At 52.4% G+C, this 19,137-nt stretch overlaps 1 protein-coding gene and 1 long non-coding RNA gene across 2 annotated transcripts in view; one reads left to right on the forward strand and one right to left on the reverse strand.

The window, feature by feature from the left end:
* Positions 1-6,739: 6,739 nt before the first annotated feature.
* The window catches only part of LOC127928046 (sodium/hydrogen exchanger 5-like), a 113,040-nt gene continuing 100,642 nt past the window's right edge, over positions 6,740-19,137 (reverse strand). The window contains 5 exon segments of the mRNA XM_052514947.1: positions 6,740-8,286; positions 8,413-8,544; positions 9,503-9,575; positions 16,697-16,852; positions 18,875-19,001. Of these exon segments, the coding sequence (XP_052370907.1) occupies positions 7,697-8,286; positions 8,413-8,544; positions 9,503-9,575; positions 16,697-16,852; positions 18,875-19,001 (1,078 nt within the window). The 3' untranslated portion in view covers positions 6,740-7,696.
* On the forward strand, positions 14,470-15,588 carry LOC127928048 (uncharacterized). Its single transcript, XR_008130138.1, has 3 exons — positions 14,470-14,788; positions 15,247-15,406; positions 15,503-15,588. It is a non-coding gene; the product is annotated as an uncharacterized LOC127928048 (long non-coding RNA).

A 19,137-nucleotide genomic window follows, 5' to 3' on the forward strand; every position in this document is an offset into this window, starting at 1 on the left:
GTTGCTAGGTCAAATACATGTCCCCTGACCGTTCTGTTGGACATACTGTTGCTAGGTCAAATACATGTCCCCTGACCGTTCTGTTGGACATACTGTTGCTAGGTCAAATACATGTCCCCTGACCGTTCTGTTGGACTGAATATGACAGAGTGAAATTCAGGATGAAAATACTTCTTGTGTTCTCTACAGTGACATGTACCCCAAATGGCACCCTATTCCCTATATAGTGCACTACTTTAGACCAGAACCCTATGGCACCCTATTCCCTATATAGGGCACTACTTTAAACCAGAACCCTATGGCACCCTCCTCCCTATATAGAGAACAGGGTGCCATTGGGTTTATATAGGGAATAGGGTGCCATAGGGTTCTGGTCTAAAGTAGTGCACTATATAGGGAACAGGGTGCCATTTGGGACTACAACAAGCCTCTGAATGTGCCAGACACCCTTCTTCGAAAGGCAGGACGTGCCCCACTTCAGAGGTGAGGGGGGGGAAGCCGAACCCGCTGACATGATTCTTATTGTTAATGACTTCTGTCTGTGTATTGACAGAGCTGATATTTATTTATTTTATCCTTTATTTAACTAGGCAAGTCAGTTAAAGAACAAATTCTTATTTTCAATGACGGCCTACCGAGGAACAGTGGGTTAACTGCCTTGTTCAGGGGGCAGAACGACAGCATCCTCAGTGTCCTTCAGAGTGAAATTTAGAGATATAGAAATAAAAGCACGTGACCAACAGGTATTCATTCAGAAAAAATACACTTTATAATTTATTCACTTTATAATTTATTCACTTTATAATTTATTCACTTTATAATTTATTCACTTTGTTTCTGGGCAAGAGCCAAAGGTAACATTTTGGCACAAATATGTGTAATTTAATACAACAACCTGTCAAATCTCAGATAAAAACTAAATCATCGTTTCAAAGTAAAAAACAATAGTCCTAAAAAAGAAAAGGACTTCAGAACATGTCCTATGTCGTGTTGTGAGAGTTAGAGATCAGAACGGTTTCAGTGACAGAGAGCATAATAACTTAAAACAACAACGTTGACAAGCAGCTCAAGCAGCTCAAATAAAACTATGTTCAGCTGCACTCGGTGTTCCAGGCAAGCAGCTGGTACCACACTAGTCAAGGGTTATGAGGCAAGCAGCTGGTACCACACTAGTCAAGGGTTATGAGGCAAGCAGCTGGTACCACACTAGTCAAGGGTTATGAGGCAAGCAGCTGGTACCACACTAGTCAAGGGTTATGAGGCAAGCAGCTGGTACCACACTAGTCAAGGGTTATGAGGCAAGCAGCTGGTACCACACTAGTCAAGGGTTATGAGGCAAGCAGCTGGTACCACACTAGTCAAGGGTTATGAGGCAAGCAGCTGGTACCACACTAGTCAAGGGTTATGAGGCAAGCAGCTGGTGCCACACTAGTCAAGGGTTATGAGGCAAGCAGCTGGTACCACACTAGTCAAGGGTTATGAGGCAAGCAGCTGGTGCCACACTAGTCAAGGGTTATGAGGCAAGCAGCTGGTACCACACTAGTCAAGGGTTATGAGGCAAGCAGCTGGTACCACACTAGTCAAGGGTTATGAGGCAAGCAGCTGGTACCACACTAGGGTTATGAGGCAAGCAGCTGGTACCACACTAGTCAAGGGTTATGAGGCAAGCAGCTGGTACCACACTAGTCAAGGGTTATGAGGCAAGCAGCTGGTACCACACTAGTCAAGGGTTATGAGGCAAGCAGCTGGTACCACACTAGTCAAGGGTTATGAGGCAAGCAGCTGGTACCACACTAGTCAAGGGTTATGAGGCAAGCAGCTGGTACCACACTAGTCAAGGGTTATGAGGCAAGCAGCTGGTACCACACTAGGGTTATGAGGCAAGCAGCTGGTACCACACTAGTCAAGGGTTATGAGGCAAGCAGCTGGTACCACACTAGTCAAGGGTTATGAGGCAAGCAGCTGGTACCACACTAGTCATGAGGCAAGCAGTTGGTACCACACTAGTCAAGGGTTATGAGGCAAGCAGCTGGTACCACACTAGTCAAGGGTTATGAGGCAAGCAGTTGGTACCACACTAGTCATGAGGCAAGCAGCTGGTACCACACTAGTCATGAGGCAAGCAGCTGGTACCACACTAGTCAAGGGTTATGAGGCAAGCAGTTGGTACCACACTAGTCATGAGGCAAGCAGCTGGTACCACACTAGTCAAGGGTTATGAGGCAAGCAGCTGGTACCACACTAGTCATGAGGCAAGCAGCTGGTACCACACTAGTCAAGGGTTATGAGGCAAGCAGCTGGTACCACACTAGTCAAGGGTTATGAGGCAAGCAGCTGGTACCACACTAGTCATGAGGCAAGCAGTTGGTACCATACTAGTCATGAGGCAAGCAGTTGGTACCACACTAGTCATGAGGCAAGCAGCTGGTACCACACTAGTCATGAGGCAAGCAGCTGGTACCACACTAGTCATGAGGCAAGCAGTTGGTACCACACTAGTCAAGGGTTATGAGGCAAGCAGTTGGTACCACACTAGTCATGAGGCAAGCAGCTGGTACCACACTAGTCAAGGGTCTGGATTGTCCTCTCTAAGGACAGTATGGAGGGCAGAACTATAGGTATTTATTTGTTAGGGAAAACTGATTGTTTACGTCGCCACATTATAGACCCAGTATCAATGAACTCGGGCTTTAAATTAACATTTCATGTGAATCTTTGGCACACAAAAAAAAACATGTATTATACATTGAACTAATTTATCATTAAAACAACTAAATAAATACAGAATATAACAGAGTGTTTATCTCATCTGAATGCATTATTAAATGATCGGCGTGTGTTAAGATATTGGACAAGGTAAAACACAGGAGGGGTGATAATGTTGTGTCTCTACCGGGATAACAAGGCGATGAGATAGGAGAGGAGGTGGTAGGGAACTCTCACAGAACAGCATACTGGTTTCTACTATATGATAGGAGAGGAGGTGGTAGGGAACTCTCACAGAACAGCATACTGGTTTCTACTATATGATAGGAGAGGAGGTGGTAGGGAACTCTCACAGAACAGCATACTGGTTTCTACTATATGATAGGAGAGGAGGTGGTAGGGAACTCTCACAGAACAGCATACTGGTTTCTACTATATGATAGGAGAGGAGGTGGTAGGGAACTCTCACAGAACAGCATACTGGTTTCTACTATATGATAGGAGAGGAGGTGGTAGGGAACTCTCACAGAACAGCATACTGGTTTCTACTATGTGTGTGTGTGTGTGTGTGTGTGTGTGTGTGTGTGTGTGTGTGTGTGTGTGTGTGTGTGTGTGTGTGTGTGTGTGTGTGTGTGTGTGTGTGTGTGTGTGTGTGTGTGTGTGTGTGTGTGTCACCTTTGACAACTGTCCACTCGCTTTACACAACAAACGAAAGCAGATTAAACCCTAAATCATCACGTTCCCCTCTGAAGTAATAGTTACAGTAGAATACACAACAGACTGAGGCAATGGATGATGTCATCACATCATACTGGTTTCTATATCAGATTAGATACGACACTGTGTGTGTGTGTGTGTGTGTGTGTGTGTGTGTGTGTGTGTGTGTGTGTGTGTGTGTGTGTGTGTGTGTGTGTGTGTGTGTGTGTGTGTGTGTGTGTGTGTGTGTGTGTGTGTCACCTTCGTAACAGTTACAGTAGAATACACAACAGACTGAGGCAATGGATGATGTCATCACATCCAAAAGGAAACGGTGACTTGAACTCTTCTACAAACTTTGGTCATTTATAAATAAAACAATTCTTCTGAAGCTCGGCAAAGTTTTTTTTTAAATTTTCTTTATTTTTATTTGTATTTTTACAAAGAAAATGTCTTCTGTAATTTTTATATAAGAGAAGCATTGATAAATACATGTTTAAAAACCAAGGTTATAGGTGTTTAGTCTTAACATACGGCTGCATTGGGTTGACACAGGCCATAAAGGACAGGCAGAGAGAGGGATTGAAAGATGAAGTGCTGTTTAAAGTCACTAAGGGGGCGATTCTTAGGGGTTATTTCCCAAATCACATTCCCTATTGCCAATATAGTGCACTACTTTTGACCAGAGCCCTATAGTAGTGCACTACGTTTGACCAGAGCCCCATAGGCCCTATAGTAGTGCACTACTTTTGACCAGAGCCCCATAGTAGTGCACTACTTTTGACCAGAGCCCTATAGTAGTGCACTACTTTTGACCAGAGCCCCATATGCCCTATAGTAGTGCACTATGTAGGGGTTAGGGGTGCCAATTAGGAGGCAGGCTGTGATTAACCTGCTCTGACTGTACATGATGAGAGAAACAGAGAAAGTCCTCCCTGAGGAATATCATCAGGAACTACGACCTGTCGCATGGACTAGTGGGTTAAATATACATCATATTCAATACTGTGTCTCCCCCCCTGGGCTTCCTGAGGTCTCTCTCTCTCTCTCTCTCTCTCTCTCTACCTCTACCTCTACCTCCCTCTCTCTCTCTCTCTACCTCCTCTCTCTCTCTCTCTACCTCCCTCTCTCTCTCTCTACCTCCCTCTCTCTCTCTACTCTCTCTACCTCCTCTCTCTCTACCTCCCCTCTCTCTCTCTCTCTACCTCTCTCTCTCTACCTCTCTCTACCTCTCTCTACCTCTCTCTCTCTCTCTCTACCTCCCTCCTCTCTCTCTCTCTACCTCTCTCTCTCTCTCTCTCTCTACCTCCCTCTTTCTCTCTCTACCTCCCTCTTTCTCTCTCTCTACCTCCCTCTCTCTACCTCCCCTCTCTACCTCTCTACCTACCTCCCTCCCTCTCTCTCTCTCTCTACCTCCCCTCTCTCTCTACCTCCCCCTCTCTCTCTACCTCCCTCTCTCTCTCTACCTCTCTCTCTCTCTCTACCTCCCTCTCTCTACCTCCCTCCCTCTCTCTCTCTCTACCTCCCTCTCTCTCTCTCTCTCTACCTCCCTCTCTCTCTCTCTCTTTACCTCCCTCTCTCTATCTCTCTCTACCTCCCTCTCTCTATCTCTCTCTACCTCCCTCTCTCTCTACCTCTCTCTCTCTCTCTACCTCTCTCTCTCTCTCCCTCCCTCTCTCTCTCTCTACCTCTCTCTCTCTACCTCCCCCTCTCTCTACCTCCCTCTCTCTCTCTCTCCCTACCTCCCTCTCTCTCTCTCCCTCTCTACCTCCCTCTCTCTCTCTCTACCTCCCTCTCTCTCTCTACCTCCCTCTCTCTCTCTACCTCCCTCTCTCTCTCTACCTCCCTCTCTCTCTCTACCTCCCCCTCTCTCTACCTCCCTCCTCTCTCTACCTCTCCTCTCTCTCTCTACCTCTCTCTCCCTCCCCTCCCTCCACCTCCCTCCACCTCCCTCCACCTCCCTCCACCTCCCTCCACCTCCCTCCCTCCCTCTACCTCCCTCTCCCGAGTGGCAGCAGCGGTCTAGGGCACTGCAGTGCTAGAGGTGTTACTACAGACCCGGGTTCAATCCCGGGTCCAGGAGTCCCATAGGACGGCACACAATTGGCCCAGCATCGTCCGGGTTACGGGAGGGTTTGGCCGGTGGGGCTTTACTTGGCTCATCGCACTCTAGCGACTCCTTGTGGTGGGACGGGTGTCTGCAGGTTCCTCTGACACAATGGTGCGGCAGGGCTTCAGGTTAAGCTGGAATTATGTGTGTAACCTTGATTTAACTAGGAAAATCAGTTAAGTACAAAATCTTATATACAAAGACGCAAAGATACAGCCTGGAATCGAACCAGTGTCTGTAGTGACGCCTCTAGCACTGAAATGCAGGGCCTTAGACCGCTGCGATACAGCCTGGAATCGAACCAGTGTCTGTAGTGACGCCTCTAGCACTGAAATGCAGGGCCTTAGACCGCTGCGATACAGCCTGGAATCGAACCAGTGTCTGTAGTGACGCCTCTAGCACTGAAATGCAGGGCCTTAGACCGCTGCGATACAGCCTGGAATCGAACCAGTGTCTGTAGTGACGCCTCTAGCACTGAAATGCAGGGCCTTAGACCGCTGCGATACAGCCTGGAATCGAACCAGTGTCTGTAGTGACGCCTCTAGCACTGAGATGCAGTGTCATAGACCGCTGCGATACAGCCTGGAATCGAACCAGTGTCTGTAGTGACGCCTCTAGCACTGAGATGCAGTGTCATAGACCGCTGCGATACAGCCTGGAATCGAACCAGTGTCTGTAGTGACGCCTCTAGCACTGAGATGCAGTGTCATAGACCGCTGCGATACAGCCTGGAATCGAACCAGTGTCTGTAGTGACGCCTCTAGCACTGAGATGCAGTGTCATAGACCGCTGTGATACAGCCTGGAATCGAACCAGTGTCTGTAGTGACGCCTCTAGCACTGAGATGCAGTGTCATAGACCGCTGTGATACAGCCTGGAATGGAACCAGGGTATGTAGTACCTTAGACCGCTGTGATACAGCCTGGAAAAATAAGTATATATATATATATATATTATATTATATAAGTGAAGCTGTTAGGCAGGACAAATGTTTTCTCTCTCTCTTTTCTTGTGGGTCGGGGAGGAGGAGAGGAGAGGAGAGAAGGGGAGAGGAGAGGGAGAGGAGAGGAGAGGAGAGGAGGAGAGGAGAGGAGAGGAGGAGGAGAGGGAGGAGGAGAGGAGAGGGAGAGGGGAGGAGGAGGAGAGGGGGAGGGGAGGAGAGGAGAGGAGAGGAGGGGGAGGAGGAGAGGAGAGGAGAGGAGAGGAGGAGGAGAGGAGGAGGGAGAGGAGGAGAGGAGAGGAGGGGAGAGGAGAGGAGAGAAGGGGAGAGGAGAGGAGAGGAGAGGAGAGGAGAGGAGAGGAGAGGAGAGGAGAGGACTGGGGGTTGAATGGAGTGTTTGATGTTAGATGGGTAATGTGGCCGTCCGGCTGTAGACAGATATATTTCCCAAATCGGCTTTTACATCTTGACATTGCCTTATATTCAAGTGTATGAAACAGACTGGGCAGAACCTCGACCCCTGCAGGGAGGGGGGGGGGGTAGAACCAATCAGGGACCAGGATCTGGTCATCAATCAACAACACTCTCTCTGGAAACTGGTATTGTTTTACCACATGGACGGGTGGCCCCAACCCTGGACCACAATGCACTGTGTCTGTCTATATGTGACTGTGCCAGCTGCCACATCAAAACTCTCAGCCTTCGTCCCAAATAGCACCCTATTCCCTATTGGGGCCCTGGTCAAAAGTAGTGCACTATATAGGGAATAGGGTGCTCATTATGGGATGCTCATTATACTTCCTCAATATCATCATCGCTGTATTAGTCCAACATCCTGTGTGTGTGTGTGTGTGTGTGTGTGTGTGTGTGTGTGTGTGTGTGTGTGTGTGTGTGTGTGTGTGTGTGTGTGTGTGTGTGTGTGTGTGTGTGTGTGTGTGTGTGTCTGAATCTATAGAGATGGTGGATCCAGAGTTATTGAAGGAGATGAAGACTCGTCGTCTGGAAGGAGAAGTAGCAGAGCTGAGGGGGTTGGACGGCCTGAGCTGTGTGTGTGTGTGTGTGTGGTTGGGTGTCTGTTCTGTTGTTGAGTGTGTGAGGCAGTGAGGGACGTGATTGCCCATAAAAGCTGATTTGAAATCAGTCTTGTGTTGTTCTCCCTAGTAGGTATTGGTTAGGGACATGGTTGAGTAAGCTGATCCTAGATCTGCGTCGCCGGGGCAACACCAGAGATGTGGTTGGAGCTATTAAAGCTGAGTGGGCCCTCTGCTGCGCGCCAGCGGCTCACTGCCAGGAGGGGGCGCTGTGACCAGGCTCCTCAGGTACACACAGGGGTTCCTCCTCCGCCCTAGACCCTGGGCCAGGGGGGGAGGGGGCGGGGGGCCAGGGGGCCTCACAGAGGATGACATGAGGGGCTGCAGCTCCTGCTCCTGATCAGACAAGGCTTCCTCCTCCTCCTTCTCCTCTCCTCCTGGAGGAAACTCAAACCGAGCGATGCCCTGAGCCACTATTGACCCAGCCCCTCTGGATCCAAAACCAGAGCCACTAACTCCACTACCAGAGTATGAGACAGGACGCTGCCCTCCCAGCCTGGAGAGGGCGCTGACGCGGGGGTGTAAGGGCTCTACGGGGCCCGGCGGAGAGGACAGGCTCTCTAAGGAGGAGATGCTCTGGTTCCACGCCTGCTGCAGGTCTATGGGGATGATTTTAGTAGCCTCCATGGAAACACACACCGGCAGGGTTCCGATGCCGCCCTTCCAGGGCAGGTTCCTCTCACTGCAGGTGGGGGAGGGCGGGGCCACGGAGGGGCTCTGACACACCTCCAGACCAGCCGGGACTGAGACAGGACACAGGTCAGACAGAGGAGAATACAGTCAGGATTCTGTATTAGTACAGTATTTAGACAGGGACACCAGGCCATTTTCTCAGGTTTCTAGTCTCTCCTGTGTCAATGTGTCCTTACCAGATTTGGGTCGTTCTTTGGGCGTGTCTGGAACCTTTCGAGCCACAAAGGTGATGCCAACGTCCTCCTCCTTCTCGGGCTCCAAGTGTTCCCCCTTCTCATCCTCAGACTCCACTGGCACCACCACAGGATCTGAGGGGGCATCACAGACACATGAACACTACAGTACCCACAATGCACCACCACAGGATCTGAGGGGGCATCACAGACACATGAACACTACAGTACCCACAATGCACCACCACAGGATCTGAGGGGGCATCACAGACACATGAACACTACAGTACCCACAATGCACCACCACAGGATCTGAGGGGGCATCACAGACACATGAACACTACAGTAACCACAATGCACCACCACAGGATCTGAGGGGGCATCACAGACACATGAACACTACAGTACCCACAATGCACCACCACAGGATCTGAGGGGGCATCACAGACACATGAACACTACAGTACCCACAATGCACCACCACAGGATCTGAGGGGGCATCACAGACACATGAACACTACAGTAACCACAATGCACCACCACAGGATCTGAGGGGGCATCACAGACACATGAACACTACAGTACCCACAATGCACCACCACAGGATCTGAGGGGGCATCACAGACACATGAACACTACAGTAACCACAATGCACCACCACAGGATCTGAGGGGGCATCACAGACACATGAACACTACAGTACCCACAATGCACCACCACAGGATCTGAGGGGGCATCACAGACACATGAACACTACAGTACCCACAATGCACCACCATAGGATCGAAGGGGGCATCGTAGACACATGAACAATACCAATCATGATCAATGATAGCAACTATCTTTTATTTTTACAACCAACTGCTATGCTCTGTCCCAGTGTCCACACTTACATACTACCTAGTGTGAACCAATGTCATGCCTGAGCATCCTAGATAATGTACTAGTGTGGATATTGGAACGTTGCCCTGGATTCCAGAACCCACAGAAATAGTTTGAGCGAGTGAGAACTGGGCACACAGGTTATGAAGGAATGCTATTGAAATCACTGAGGCCTGACTCCATTTCCAGTGTGTTTAAGGGAGTGACTCACCTTTGTCCTGCCAGCTGACGTTCCGTCGAGGTTTGTCGTTGTGGTCCTGTTCTTTAACATCTGATCCTCTCCGCTGTAGGAGGGAGAGAAAACACCCGTTAGAATGTCTATTACAGGCAGGACCCGCAGGAAACCAGGCAGGACCCGCAGGAAACCAGACAGGACCCACAGGAAACCAGACAGGACCCGCAGGAAACCAGACAGGACCCGCAGGAAACCAGACAGGACCCGCAGGAAACCAGACAGGACCCGCAGGAAACCAGGCAGGACCCGCAGGAAACCAGGCAGGACCCGCAGGAAACCAGACAGGACCCGCAGGAAACCAGACAGGACCCGCAGGAAACCAGGCAGGACCCGCAGGAAACCAGGCAGGACCCGCAGGACACCAGACAGGACCCGCAGGAAACCAGACAGGACCCGCAGGAAACCAGACAGGACCCGCAGGAAACCAGGCAGGACCCGCAGGAAACCAGGCAGGACCCGCAGGAAACCAGACAGGACCCGCAGGAAAGCAGGCAGGACCCGCAGGAAAGCAGGCAGGACCCGCAGGAAACCAGGCAGGACCCGCAGGAAACCAGACAGGACCCGCAGGAAACCAGGCAGGACCCGCAGGAAACCAGACAGGACCCGCAGGAAACCAGGCAGGACCCGCAGGAAACCAGACAGGACCCGCAGGAAACCAGGCAGGACCCGCAGGAAACCAGGCAGGACCCGCAGGAAACCAGGCAGGACCCGCAGGAAACCAGACAGGACCCGCAGGAAACCAGGCAGGACCCGCAGGAAACCAGGCAGGACCCGCAGGAAACCAGGCAGGACCCACAGGAAACCAGGCAGGACCCGCAGGAAACCAGACAGGACCCACAGGTAACCAGACAGGACCCACAGGAAACCAGACAGGACCCACAGGAAACCAGGCAGGACCCGCAGGAAACCAGGCAGGACCCACAGGAAACCAGGCAGGACCCACAGGAAACCAGGCAGGACCCGCAGGAAACCAGGCAGGACCCGCAGGAAACCAGGCAGGACCCGCAGGAAACCAGGCAGGACCCGCAGGAAACCAGGCAGGACCCACAGGAAACCCGGCAGGACCCGCAGGAAACCAGGCAGGACCCGCAGGAAACCAGACAGGACCCGCAGGAAACCAGACAGGACCCGCAGGAAACCAGACAGGACCCGCAGGAAAGTAGGCAGGACCCGCAGGAAACCAGACAGGACCCGCAGGAAACCAGACAGGACCCGCAGGAAAGTAGGCAGGACCCGCAGGAAACCAGGCAGGACCCGCAGGAAAGCAGGCAGGACCCACAGGAAACCAGGCAGGACCCGCAGGAAAGCAGGCAAGACCCACAGGAAACCAGGCAGGACCCACAGGAAACCAGGCAGGACCCACAGGAAACCAGGCAGGACCCACAGGAAACCAGGCAGGACCCACAGGAAACCAGGCAGGACCCACAGGAAACCCGGCAGGACCCACAGGAAACCAGGCAGGACCCGCAGGAAACCAGGCAGGACCCACAGGAAGCCAGGCAGGACCCACAGGAAACCAGACAGGACCCACAGGAAACCAGACAGGAGCCACAGGAAACCAGACAGGAGCCACAGGAAACCAGACAGGAGCCACAGGAAACCAGACAGGAGCCACAGGAAACCAGACAGGAGCCACAGGAAACCAGACAGGAGCCACAGGAAACCAGACAGGACCCACAGGAAACCAGGCAGGACCCACAGGAAACCAGGCAGGACCCACAGGAAACCAGGCAAGACCCACAGGAAACCAGCCAGGACCCACAGGAAACCAGCCAGGACCCACAGGAAACCAGACAGGACCCACAGGAAACCAGACAGGACCCACAGGAAACCAGACAGGACCCACAGGAAACCAGGCAGGACCCACAGGAAACCAGGCAGGACCCACAGGAAACCAGGCAGGACCCACAGGAAACCAGGCAGGACCCACAGGAAACCAGGCAGGACCCACAGGAAACCAGGCAGGACCCACAGGAAACCAGACAGGACCCACAGGAAACCAGACAGGAGCCACAGGAAACCAGACAGGAGCCACAGGAAACCAGACAGGAGCCACAGGAAACCAGACAGGAGCCACAGGAAACCAGACAGGAGCCACAGGAAACCAGACAGGAGCCACAGGAAACCAGACAGGAGCCACAGGAAACCAGACAGGACCCACAGGAAACCAGGCAGGACCCACAGGAAACCAGGCAGGACCCACAGGAAACCAGGCAGGACCCACAGGAAACCAGACAGGACCCACAGGAAACCAGCCAGGACCCACAGGAAACCAGACAGGACCCACAGGAAACCAGACAGGACCCACAGGAAACCAGACAGGACCCACAGGAAACCAGACAGGACCCACAGGAAACCAGACAGGACCCACAGGAAACCAGACAGGAGCCACAGGAAACCAGACAGGAGCCACAGGAAACCAGACAGGACCCACAGGAAACCAGACAGGACCCACAGGTAACCAGACAGGACCCACAGGTAACCAGACAGGACCCACAGGAAACCAGACAGGACCCACAGGAAACCAGGCAGGACCCACAGGAAACCAGACAGGACCCACAGGAAACCAGACAGGACCCACAGGAAACCAGACACGACCCACAGGAAGCCAGACAGGACCCGCAGGAAACCAGACAGGACCCACAGGAAACCAGGCAGGACCCACAGGAAACCAGGCAGGACCCACAGGAAACCAGGCAGGACCCACAGGAAACCAGGCAGGACCCACAGGAAACCAGGCAGGACCCACAGGAAACCAGACAGGACCCACAGGAAACCAGACAGGACCCACAGGAAACCCGACAGGACCCGCAGGAAACCAACACCATATTATTAATTCCAGAGGAGGCTGGTGGGAGGAGCTATAGGACAGGCTCAGTGTAATGGCTGGAACGGAATCAATGGAAACGGATTCAAACATATTGTTTCCATGTGTTTGATTCCATTCCAGCCAATACCATAAGGCAATCCTCCTATAGCTCCTCCCACTTCTGATTACTTCCTATTTCTCCCATCCGCAACAGAGAACGGTCCAAGACCCTGGCTATACCGTTGAAGGCCCTGGCTATACCGTTGAAGGCCCTGGCTATACTGTTGAAGGCCCTGGCTATACTGTTGAAGGCCCTGGCTATACTGTTGAAGGCCCTGGCTGTACCGTTGAAGGCCCTGGCTATACCGTTGAAGGCCCTGGCTATACTGTTGAAGGCCCTGGCTATACTGTTGAAGGACTGGCTATACTGTTGAAGGGCCTGGCTGTACCGTTGAAGACCCTGGCTATACTGTTGAAGGCCCTGGCTATACTGTTGAAGGCCCTGGCTATACTGTTGAAGGCCCTGGCTATACTGTTGAAGGCACTGGCTATACTGTTGAAGGCACTGGCTATACTGTTGAAGGCCCTGGCTTTACTGTTGAAGGACTGGCTATACTGTTGAAGGCCCTGGCTATACTGTTGAAGGCACTGGCTGTACCGTTGAAGGCCCTGGCTATACTGTTGAAGGACTGGCTATACTGTTGAAGGCCCTGGCTATACCGTTGAAGGCCCTGGCTATACTGTTGAAGGCACTGGCTATACTGTTGAAGGCCCTGGCTGTACTGTTGAAGGACTGGCTATACTTTTGAAGGCCCTGGCTATACTGTTGAAGGCCCTGGCTGTACTGTTGAAGGACTGGCTATACTTTTGAAGGCCCTGGCTATACTGTTGAAGGCCCTGGCTATACTGTTGAAGGACTGGCTATACTGTTGAAGGACTGGCTATACTGTTGAAGGCCCTGGCTATACTGTTGAAGGCCCTGGCTATACTGTTGAAGGCCCTGGCTATACTGTTGAAGGCCCTGGCTATACCGTTGAAGGCCCTGGCTGTACCGTTGAAGGCCCTGGCTATACTGTTGAAGGACCTGGATATACCGTTGAAGGCCCTGGCTATACTGTTGAAGGCTCTGGCTATACCGTTGAAGGCCCTGGCTATACTGTTGAAGGCTCTGGCTATACTGTTGAAGGCCCTGGCTATACTGTTGAAGGCCCTGGCTATACTGTTGAAGGCCCTGGCTATACTGTTGAAGGCTCTGGCTATACCGTTGAAGGCCCTGGCTATACCGTTGAAGGCCCTGGCTATACTGTTGAAGGACCTAGATATACCGTTGAAGGCCCTGGCTATACCGTTGAAGGCCCTGGCTATACCGTTGAAGGCTCTGGCTATACTGTTGAAGGCCCTGGCTATACTGTTGAAGGCCCTGGCTATACTGTTGAAGGCTCTGGCTATACCGTTGAAGGCCCTGGCTATACTGTTGAAGGCTCTGGCTATACCGTTGAAGGCCCTGGCTATACTGTTGAAGGCTCTGGCTATACCGTTGAAGGCCCTGGCTATACTGTTGAAGGCTCTGGCTATACTGTTGAAGGCCCTGGCTATACTGTTGAAGGCCCTGGCTATACTGTTGAAGGCCCTGGCAGTACTGTTGAAGGCCCAGCCCACCCTGTCTAAAACCCAGTACAGACAGCCCAGCCCACCCTGCCTGAAACCCAGTACAGACAACCCAGCTCACCCTGCCTAAAACCCAGTATAGAGCCCAGCCCACCCTGTCTAAAACCCAGTACAGAGCCCAGCCCACCCTGCCTGAAACCCAGTACAGACAACCCAGTTCACCCTGCCTAAAACCCAGTATAGACAACCCAGCCCACCCTGCCTGAAACCCAGTATAGACAACCCAGCCCACCCTGTCTAAAACCCAGTATAGACAACCCAGCCCACCCTGTCTAAAACCCAGTACAGACAACCCAGCTCACCCTGCCTAAAACACAGTATAGAGCCCAGCCCACCCTGCCTGAAACCCAGTACAGACAACCCAGCTCACCCTGCCTAAAACACAGTATAGAGCCCAGCCCACCCTGCCTGAAACCCAGTACAGACAACCCAGCTCACCCTGCCTAAAACCCAGTATAGAGCCCAGCCCACCCTGCCTAAAACCCAGTATAGAGCCCAGCCCACCCTGTCTAAAACCCAGTCGATGTGTGACCTTAAGCGTTTGACCTCTGTAGGCTCAGGGACAAACAGCCCAGTCCAACCCAGCACAGCCAAGTCGTGGCCAAATCCCAGCCTCAATAGAAACACTTAGTCTCCAGGAAATGAATATAGGATGTTATGCACAGACTGTGAAGGACAACCAACCCTGTCCAACATAGACAACCCAGCACAACACAAAAAAGACCCAGTTTAGCCTGAACTACATTAAGATATGGTGCCATATGCTCAGATTAAAAGATCACTAGGTAGACTAGTGGTTAGAGTGGAGGGGAGGCAGGTAGACTAGTGGTTAGAGTGGAGGGACGGCAGGTAGACTAGTGGTTAGAGTGGAGGGGCGGCAGGTAGACTAGTGGTTAGAGTGGAGGGGCGGCAGGTAGACTAGTGGTTAGAGTGGAGGGACGGCAGGTAGACTAGTGGTTAGAGTGGAGGGGCGGCAGGTAGACTAGTGGTAAGACTGGAGGGACGGGGCGGCAGGTAGACTAGTGGTGAGAGTGGAGGGGCGGCAGGTAGACTAGTGGTTAGAGTGGAGGGACGGGGCGGCAGGTAGACTAGTGGTTAGAGTGGAGGGGCGGCAGGTAGACTAGTGGTTAGAGTGGAGGGGAGGCAGGTAGACTAGTGGTTAGAGTGGAGGGGCGGCAGGTAGCCTAGTGGTTAGAGTGGAGGGACGGCAGGTAGACTAGTGGTTAGAGTGGAGGGGCGGCAGGTAGACTAGTGGTTAGAGTGGAGGGGCGGCAGGTAGACTAGTGGTTAGAGTGGAGGGACGGCAGGTAGACTAGTGGTTAGAGTGGAGGGGCGGCAGGTAGACTAGTGGTTAGAGTGGAGGGACGGCAGGTAGACTAGTGGTTAGAGTGGAGGGACGGCAGGTAGACTAGTGGTTAGAGTGGGGGGCGGCAGGGTAGCCTAGTGGTTAGAGTGGAGGGACGGCAGGTAGCCTCGTGGTTAGAGTGGAGGGACGGCAGGTAGACTAGTGGTTAGAGTGGAGGGACGGCAGGTAGACTAGTGGTTAGAGTGGAGGGACGGCAGGTAGCCTAGTGGTTAGAGTGGAGGGACGGCAGGTAGACTAGTGGTTAGAGTGGAGGGGAGGCAGGTAGACTAGTGGTTAGAGTGGAGGGGCGGCAGGTAGACTAGTGGTTAGAGTGGAGGGACGGCAGGTAGACTAGTGGTTAGAGTGGAGGGGCGGCAGGTAGACTAGTTGTTAGAGTGGAGGGACGGCAGGGTAGACTAGTGGTTAGAGTGGAGGGACGGCAGGGTAGACTAGTGGTTAGAGTGGAGGGACGGCAGGGTAGACTAGTGGTTAGAGTGGAGGGACGGCAGGGTAGACTAGTGGTTAGAGTGGAGGGACGGCAGGGTAGACTAGTGGTTAGAGTGGAGGGACGGCAGGGTAGACTAGTGGTTAGAGTGGAGGGACGGCAGGGTAGACTAGTGGTTAGAGTGGAGGGGCGGCAGGTAGACTAGTGGTTAGAGTGGAGGGGTGGCAGGGTAGACTAGTGGTTAGAGTGGAGGGACGGCAGGTAGACTAATGGTTAGAGTGGAGGGGAGGCAGGGTAGTCTAGTGGTTAGAGTGGAGGGACGGCAGGTAGACTAGTGGTTAGAGCGTTGGACTAGTAACCAAAAGGTTGCTGGATTGAATCCCCGAGCTGACAAGGTAAAAAATCTGCCATTCTGCCCCTGAACAAGGCAGTTAACCCACTGTTCCCCGGTAGGCCGTCATTGAAAATAAGAATTTGTTCTTAACTGACTTGCCTAGATAAATAAAGGTTAAATAAAAAAAATTAAAAAATTAAATATTGATTTGGTCTCAAGAGGTTAAACCTTTCTCCAATCCTTTATTTTAGAGAAGCTAAAGTCTTCCCCTATCCTGGCTCCCTGCTGAAGTTACACAGAAATAATAACATCCAATCATTTATTTTAGAGATGCTAAAGTCTCCCCCTATCCTGGCTCCCTGCTGAAGTTACACAGAAATAATAACATCCAATCATTTATTTTAGAGAAGCTAAAGTCTCCCCCTATCCTGGCTCCATGCTGAAGTTACACAGAGATAATAACATCCAATCATTTATTTTGGAGATGCTAAAGTCTCCCCCTATCCTGGCTCCCTGCTGAAGTTACACAGAGATAATAACATCCAATCATTTCTTTTAGGGGTCCCTGCCTTTTTCTGGCTGCGGTCCTTCTTGTGGCTGTGGCGTTTGTGTCGGGTGGTCTTGAACGTCTCCATGCGACTCTTCATATTTCTCTGGAAGATCTCTCTGTCCTGACGCTCGTGGTCCCCCACTGTCATGAAGTGTCTGCTGTAGTGGGACTGGTACTACGGAGGGGGGAGAGTGGATGAGAGAGAGAGGAGGGGAGAGGAGAGAGGAGAGAGAGAGAGAGAGGAGGAGGAGAGGAGAGGAGGGAGGAGGGAGGGGGGAGAGAGAGAGGAGAGAGAGAGAGAGAGAGAGAGAGAGGAGGAGAGAGGAGAGAGGACAGGAGAGAGGAGGAGGAGAGAGAGAGAGAGAGAGAGAGAGAGAGAGAGAGAGAGAGGAGGGGAGAGAGATAGAGAGGAGGGGAGAGAGAGGGAGAGAGGAGAGAGGAGAGAGAGAGAGAGAGAGAGAGGAGGAGAGAGAGAGAGAGAGAGAGAGAGAGAGAGAGAGAGAGAGAGAGAGAGAGAGAGAGAGAGAGAGAGAGAGAGGAGAGAGAGAGAGAGGAGGGGAGAGAGAGGAGGGGAGAGAGAGGAGAGAGAGAGGAGAGAGAGAGAGAGAGAGAGAGAGAGAGAGAGAGAGAGAGAGAGAGAGAGAGAGAGAGAGAGAGGAGGGAGGAGAGGAGAGGAGGGAGAGAGGAGATAAGAGGAGGAGGGAGAGAGAGGGGGTAGAGAGAGAGGGAGGGAGGAGATAAGAGGAGAGAGAGAGAGAGAGAGGGGGGTAGAGAGAGAGGTAGAGAGAGAGAGAGGTAGAGAGAGAGAGGTAGAGAGAGAGAGAGAGAGAGAGAGAGAGGAGGGGAGGGGAGAGCAAGTCATATTGTAGTTATTCAATGCAGAACTCTCTGTCCTGATGCTAGTGATCCCCGACTGGTACTATGGGGGGGGGAGTTATATGATTGGTTCCAGAGAGGAGAGGAGAGGGAGGAGAGGAGATAAGAGGACAGGGAGGAGAGGAGATAAGAGGACAGGGAGGAGAGGAGATAAGAGGACAGGGAGGAGAGGAGATAATAGGACAGGGAGGAGAGGAGATAATAGGACAGGGAGGAGAGGAGATAAGAGGACAGGGAGGAGAGGACAGGGAGGAGAGGAGATAAGAGGACAGGGAGGAGAGGAGATAAGAGGACAGGGAGGAGAGGAGATAAGAGGACAGGGAGGAGAGGAGATAAGAGGACAGGGAGGAGAGGAGATAAGAGGACAGGGAGGAGAGGAGATAAGAGGACAGGGAGGAGAGGAGATAATAGGACAGGGAGGAGAGGAGATAAGAGGACAGGGAGGAGAGGCGATACGAGGACAGGGAGGAGAGGAGATAAGAGGACAGGGAGGAGAGGAGATAAGAGGACAGGGAGGAGAGGAGATAAGAGGACAGGGAGGAGAGGAGATAAGAGGACAGGGAGGAGAGGAGATAAGAGGACAGGGAGGAGAGGAGATAAGAGGACAGGGAGGAGAGGACAGGGAGGAGAGGAGATAAGAGGACAGGGAGGAGAGGACAGGGAGGAGAGGAGTTAAGAGGACAGGGAGGAGAGGAGATAAGAGGACAGGGAGGAGAGGAGATAAGAGGACAGGGAGGAGAGGAGATAAGAGGACAGGGAGGAGAGGAGATAAGAGGACAGGTAGGAGAGGAGATAAGAGGACAGGGAGGAGAGGAGATAATAGGACAGGGAGGAGAGGCGATACGAGGACAGGGAGGAGAGGAGATAGATAGGACAGGGAGGAGAGGAGATAAGAGGACAGGGAGGAGAGGAGATAAGAGGACATAAGAGGACAGGGAGGAGAGGACAGGGAGGAGAGGAGTTAAGAGGACAGGGAGGAGAGGAGATAAGAGGACAGGGAGGAGAGGAGATAAGAGGACAGGGAGGAGAGGAGATAAGAGGACAGGGAGGAGAGGACAGGGAGGAGAGGAGTTAAGAGGAGAGGAGATAAGAGGACAGGGAGGAGAGGACAGGGAGGAGAGGAGATAAGAGGACAGGGAGGAGAGGACAGGGAGGAGAGGAGTTAAGAGGAGAGGAGATAAGAGGACAGGGAGGAGAGGACAGGGAGGAGAGGAGATAAGAGGAGAGGAGATAAGAGGACAGGAGATAAGAGGACAGGGAGGACTGGACAGGGAGGAAAGGAGATCTGTCTGTGTGTGTGACAGTGCTGACAGGGCCGTACCCGTCTCCTGGGCTTGTACAGGTTCCCAGCCAGGAAGTGATGCGTTTCTGACTCCTCCTCCACCTTGGCTCCCGGCACGTTGTCAATCACCTGGAGGTCCAGACAGACCCCACTACCGTTCTCTCTCCTGTAGGGTCGGAGTAAAGACTGTTAGCAGTGGTTGGGGTGGGACCCCACAGGGGAGCTCATAAAGACTGGTTAGCAGTGGTTGGGGTGGGACCCCACAGGGGAGCTCATAAAGACTGTTAGCAGTGGTTGGGGTG

This window comes from Oncorhynchus keta, unplaced genomic scaffold (assembly GCF_023373465.1).
Source record: "Oncorhynchus keta strain PuntledgeMale-10-30-2019 unplaced genomic scaffold, Oket_V2 Un_scaffold_20273_pilon_pilon, whole genome shotgun sequence".
In the NCBI taxonomy this organism is placed as follows: Eukaryota; Metazoa; Chordata; class Actinopteri; order Salmoniformes; family Salmonidae; genus Oncorhynchus; species Oncorhynchus keta.